The sequence below is a fragment of the Kryptolebias marmoratus genome, linkage group LG8, assembly GCF_001649575.2.
Source record: "Kryptolebias marmoratus isolate JLee-2015 linkage group LG8, ASM164957v2, whole genome shotgun sequence".
In the NCBI taxonomy this organism is placed as follows: domain Eukaryota; kingdom Metazoa; phylum Chordata; class Actinopteri; order Cyprinodontiformes; family Rivulidae; genus Kryptolebias; species Kryptolebias marmoratus.
Window position 1 is genome coordinate 4,026,199 of NC_051437.1, and position 6,455 is coordinate 4,032,653.

At 36.6% G+C, this 6,455-nt stretch overlaps 1 protein-coding gene across 1 annotated transcript in view; it reads right to left on the minus strand.

Annotated features, from left to right (window-relative positions):
- Positions 1–541: 541 nt before the first annotated feature.
- The window catches only part of LOC108241798 (nucleolar protein 4-like), a 134,673-nt gene continuing 128,759 nt past the window's right edge, over positions 542–6,455 (minus strand). The window contains exons 7-8 of the mRNA XM_037976938.1: positions 5,303–5,534; positions 542–1,413 (exon numbers count right to left, since the gene is read on the minus strand). Coding sequence (XP_037832866.1) covers positions 1,172–1,413; positions 5,303–5,534 — 474 coding nt within the window. The 3' untranslated portion in view covers positions 542–1,171. The remainder of the gene's footprint in view (positions 1,414–5,302; positions 5,535–6,455) is intronic.

Consider the following 6,455-nt stretch of genomic DNA (forward strand, 5'->3'; position numbering starts at 1 on the left):
TCCTGTTGGAGGTAAATCATTTGTAAAGAAAAAAAAATAAGCAGGGAACAGTCACTTTTAACATCTCAAACATTTAAGAAATACCCTCAGCACATATACAAATGTTCCCTCCCTTGAAAGACAAAATAATCTCCCAGTGAAATAAAACTCAGCAAACAACATTTTCATAAATCAGTCATTGAAATGCTTTGTTTTTACAAGTCTATTGATTCTTTCCCTTAAATCCATGGAGCTCAAATACAGCAGGTGGGAAAGCCAAAGTAAACTGGCTTTTGGTGGCAAAATATGTGTAAGAGACAGGAACTGGACAGAGCATTAGCAGATCTGATTTGAGGTAACTCTTGGGTGGTCAAAAATGTCATCTTAAATGCATAAGTAGCAAGTTGCTTCCTGGGTTAAAAGGGTGACGATTGGAAAGGTTCAGGGCAAGGTTTTAGTTGACAGAAAAGTGCTAAAGGACACTGAGAGCAAATATACATGCAAGCGTACAAAAATGACCAAAAAAATTATTTTTTGAAAGTAAGGTATTTTTCTTTTCCAGTTTTTTATATTTACTTATCAAGCAGATTTAGTGCTATCTTTGTAGATATGTATCTTTTCTTTCTTTCAGTGACTTGGGAAAAATCAACAATAAAAAAGGCTCATCAGGCTTCAAGAACAGAATAAAAAACAAAATAATTTTTAAGTACTGGTTTTAGTCACAGCCTTTCTGAGAGTTATGGATTAGTTTTGCTTTTTAATGATAATAGAACTACACTGGCTGGGAATTCAGTCAAGCTTCCCCAGACTTCACAGGAAAAAAAATTAAAACCATCACTTTTTACTTACTTCTGGTTTTCATTAAACCACCTCAGCACAATCAACAATCTTCACTCATCTTCCAGGTGTTCTTCCCATTTTCAGATCCTCTCTGATGCAGGACTTTCAGAGGAGTTTCCTCTGCTCCTTTTTATTTAAAAAATAATCAACCTGAGGCAAAATTTAGATGATGAGATTTCTTGGGGATTGTTGTTTTGGGTATGGCTCCTGCTGTATGTTTATGAATTTTCACCCAAAAAAGTTAGAGTGGCTGAAGATTCATGAAAGAAGACAGATAGTGGGAAAAAAAAAACATTAAAAGGAAGGGTGAGAAACACATACACACAACACTATTTCTGTGTGTGTTTGGTGTTCAGTTCTGCTGCAGAATAAGATTTTCCAGCTCATCAGCTGATCTGAGAAGGAAGGCAGCTGACTCTCGGTAGCCTGCAATCAACTGACGGACAGCTGAGATCTCTGGCTGGCTGAGATGTGCTGAGGCTCCGCCCCCTCCACTGTTCCCATTGCCCCGCCCACTCACATTGTTGGTGATGATGGAAGAAGAGTTACTGAGATTGATTGAAGAGACAGACTTAATGCTTAGGTCTGTGGGGCCTGAAAATAGAAAAGAGGAGAGACAGAAGACAGAAGAGGATTTAATGAAGGGATGAAAGGGCAATATATCCAGGATTGAAAAATATTTAATATTACACTGAGAAGAGAAGGATAGGAATAAAAAAAAGGCAATTAGCCAGGACTTCTACTTTCTAATGAGTTCTTGCTAAAGAACTAGATTTTGGATGTGTGCAATAGGATATCCTGTGTAGAGCTAATAGAAACATCTAAAATTACTATCTTATGAGCTTTATAATTTATTTGAAAAAACAAAAGTGAGTAAAGTAAATGTGTTTTTTATTTATTTAGCATTTATGACAACCTAGGTCGCAAAGTATTTTACTTCAGATAAGTTACAATACATACAAAAAGGTAATAATATCAAATAAAATGCCTTGATGGAATGCATATCACCCACTGCCTTTCATACCAGTTTTAGAATAATCTCATTTTATGATGAGAAATGACTAAATTATAGCTATTTTGTTCAAACCTTGAAAATGACATTATGCACAATCTCAGACATTATGAAGAGATTTTGTACATTGTGTTCATGCTCAAAGTTCACTATGTGCAATGAATGACTTTCAGCTACAATTCCAATCATTGAAAAATTGGGATGTGTACAACGAAAATAAAAACAAAAATAGAATGCAATCATTTGCAAATGTCATTAGCCCCTTTTATTTACAATATAATATAATAAACATATAAAATGTTTAAGTGTGTGTGGAAAAAAATAAGCTAATTTCAAATTTAATGGCAGCAATTTGGGTCAGGGGCAACAAAAGCCTGGAAAAGTAAGAGGTACAAATAAGAAACAGCTGGAGTAGTATTTTGCAACTAAATAGGTTAATTGGCAACAGGTCAGTAAGAGGACTGGGTATATAAAGTATTTTAGAAAGGCTGAATCTCTAGGAAAGATGGACAGAGATTTACCAGTCTGTAAAAAACTGTCTAGAAAATTGAAACAATTTAGGAATAATGTTCCTCAATAGAAAATTGGTCAGACTTTGAAGGTCCTATTGTTTACAGCTCATAATATCAATTTACATTTTAAGAATTTGGAGAAATCTCTGTGTTTAGAGGACATGGCTTAAAGTCAATACTTGATGCTTGTGATCTTCAGGCTTTCAGGTGGCACACACTATTGTGAACTGTCCCAGTGCATGCTAAAGGTCATGGCCTGAAGACGCCAACAGAACCACATCATCTGCAAAAAGCAGAGACAAGACCCTGAGATTTCCAAACCAGACACTCTTCTCTCCATAACTGCTCCTTGAGATCCTTTTCATGAACGCCACAAACACGATTGGAGACAAGGGAGAACCCATATTTGCTTGTTTTTCTTTGGATAGAAACTAGACCTAAAGTAATCCTTCTGCATTTGTCTGTGACACTTTTCTGTCCTCTCTAATTCTGGCTGGTCAAAGAAGGTGGCCTGGTTCTGCTGTAGAGTTCTTCCTGTTGAAAAATGAGTCATTCCTTTCACCATGGTCAATGTGCTGCTCAGGATGGATGATTGCACCAAAGTAAAGATTTTATTCAATCTCTTGGTTTACTTAGAGAGAAAACATTTATTATTTGGCATTTCATAAGGTACTTATATGGTACAAATAAGGTACAAATATATTAAAATAAAATTGGACTGGATTGACTGTAACTGGATTTTAATCTAAATTTGTTTTGGACTGAAATGGATTAATGATTTGACTTAAGCCTGTGATGGATTTGCAACCTTTTTAGAGTGTCTCTCACACAGTGACTGCTGGAGTTAGGCACCAGCTCCCTTGCGAGCCTGCACAGAGAAGTAGGTAAACAAAATGGATGGATGAATTTGAGTTCAGTTGTGAACTGGTGCTGTATACTGTAAATAAACTGGTGCTATATGCTGTAAATGAACTGAATTTACAGCCCATTTTAACATAGAAGAAGCACCACTCAGACCCATCATCAAAAAATATTCACTTAATATCACATAACATTGTAAAACACCTTGTGACCATCTTAGGTAGGGCCTGACAGTCCTGAACTCCTACAAGGGAACAACATTAAGCAACTGATACAGGTATGTGAATGATACCTGGCTCAAAATCCAAACCTAAGACTCACAAATTACATCAGACCCATGAATTTGGTTGATGACAATTTTTCTGCCACTCAGATGTTTGAGTTTGAAGTTTAGTATTTAGGATGCCATGACACTGCCATCTATTGGCATTTTTTATGCACTGCATTTATTTTGAGTTGTGTAGGCAGCAGTTTTTGCCCTAGTATATATAGCAATTGTGCACCTTTTCACAGCAGTCATGGCAAAGTTAACATTTTGAAACCAGTTAAGATTTCCATCAGAATTGTATTGAAAACAGATCATTACTCAAAGCTTTTTTTAATCATAACTTGTTAGGGACATCTCCTGGTCAAAATGAGTGTTTTTGTGTCAATAAATGTGTCACTTCCTACATTTGAATGTCATTGAAACAAAACTTGGGTGTTGAAAGGGAGGCTCTAACCAATTGTCGAACCTCGGATTCAGGAGGAGCAGTGTGGCTTTCATTCTGGTTGTGGAACCAGCTCCTCTTGGGATTCCCTAAGAGATGTCTGAGTTTCTCTCCTGGACCCGTTGCCTCCATGACCCGACCACAGATAAGCGGTAGAAGATGGATGGATGGATCAAAACTAAATTCATTTAGAAGTGAATAAATAAGTGGATATAATAAATACATGAAACCATTTTACTGACCCCATAGAAAATGGGGATCTAAATAAGCAGTAAATAAAATGTGAGTGATTGTAAAGTAATAAAAAATGCACACGTACAATGTACAAACAATGTACAATGTAATAAACAAGTGTTATGTGAAATTACTGGTGACTTAGGAGAGGGACTGTTAGGATTTGAGTTTTTTGAGTTAATTTCTGAGTAATTTTTAGTTTTTTTGTTTCATGTTTGTTGTTGTGATTTGTGTGTTTTGTCTATTTCCTGTTTCTTATGTTGTGTAGTTTTGCTCCCTGTGCCCTCGATGTTCACACTTCCTCAGTAAGTTTTCATGCTAACCTGCGTCTCCAGTCAGAACCTGTTCCTAGTTAGTAATCAGTCACCTGTGTCTACTTCTTTATCAGCCTCAATCCCTATAATTTCTTCCTTAGCTTCCATTACTTGCTGGTCCATTGTTGGTTGAATGCCACATTCAGATAATTTCTTTGATTCCTCATGATTATCTGTCTTTTGTTTACTCATTGTTTTTTGCTGCCATGTCAGTCTTTTATTTTCTCCTTATTATAATAAATCATTTTTTGTTTCTGCAAAGATGAGTCTGCAGTCTGGGTTCCTCTTCACCAGACCTGATAGACTGATGCTTGAAATGTTTTAAACTGGGAGCAATGCAGTCCTTATGTTATTTTATTGACAGTCATAATGGTTTAACAAAAAAAAAGACAAGAATATATTTTATTATGGATAGTGGTAGTGCTTGTGGACCACATATTGCCCACCTTGATGTCTGTGTTTGTGCATGTGTGATCTCATTTGTCTGTCTGTTTGCAAAGTATCTCATGAAGCACTGGATGGGTTTTAGTGAAACTCTCAGAAAGCAATCATTGGAAGCATACCTACAAGTGATACATTTTATGAGTAAATCCCATTCAAGATGACCACCACAGCTAAGCACCTTAATCAAACATGAAAATTGCTAAGACTCAAGCACACTTCACAGCTATTGACCTAAAATTTGGTGTGGTTGTAGCTGAGTCATTCAAATGGCAGGTGATATGTGAGGCCTTTAACTCTTTGTTTTTAATTAGCTGCTTGCCTCTTGCTTCATTTCACAACTCAGATTTTTCAAATCTATCTCTATCTTCTTTGCCCTCCACTGGTCTACATCCTTACCATTGCTCGGAGCAGCAATGCCTGTTGTCAGAGAAATGGGTTGTTGAATGGCGACACCTGGGCCTGGATATCCACGATAACCATAGCTGAGGCTAGATCTGTTGATGTAGAGCTGTGTGTCCTGGGAGGAGAAAGCCGAAGCAGCCAGGGAGTAGGCAGAGTGAGCCAGTGACACCGGCTCCCTCAGTGTGCCACCACTGCTAGACAACTTCTCCGGTGAGACCTGATCATCCTGCAAAGTAACAAAAAGTTATCAAGAAGCAACAGGAAGTTATCAGGAATCAATAGGAAGCTATCAACTCTCAACAAAAACAAACTATCAAGAATTAATTTGAAGTTGCCAGGCATCAACAGGAAGTTATTGGACATCAGAAAAATTGTCAGGAATTAAGAGGAATATATCTGGAAAAAACAGAAAGTTATCAAGAATTAACAGACAGTTGTTAGAAATAATCAGGAAGTTATCTGGAATAAACAGCAAGTTATCAGGAATCAGCAGGATATTTGCAGAAATCAAGAGGAAATTACCTAGAATCAAAAGAAAGTTATCAGGAATAAAGAGTCATCTCGGGGCATTGTACAAAAACATTCACATGCAGTACATTGTAAAACGCCAATTAGTAAAAGCTATTCATGTAAAGCAGCCAGCAGATTGTGTTGAATCTTCACTTCGTCACAATCTCCCATCTGAAGCAAGCACATTGGCAACAGTAAAAAGGAATTAAAAAACAAAAGGAATATCTCTCTTTTAACAAGAAATAACCTCCAGCAGAACCAAGCTCAAGATGGACAGCCATCTGCCTTGGCTGGCTGGGGTTTGAGAGGACATGGAAGAGACACACAAACACAGAAGGATTGGTGCAGGTGTAGTTTCTATAGAAGAAAAATAAAGAAAAACACAGGTTAATGATAGCACTAATTGCACTTATAAACATGTTGAATAGAGAGAGTAAAGAGAGCAGCAGAATGATAAAATGTGGTCAGTACAGGTGCTGGTCATAAAATTAGAATATCATGAAAAAGTAGATTGATTTCAGTAATTCCATTTAAAAAGTAAAACTTGTATATTATATTCATACATTACATACAAACTCATATATTTCAAATGTTTATTTCGTTTAATTTTGATGATTACAAATGACAACAAATGAAA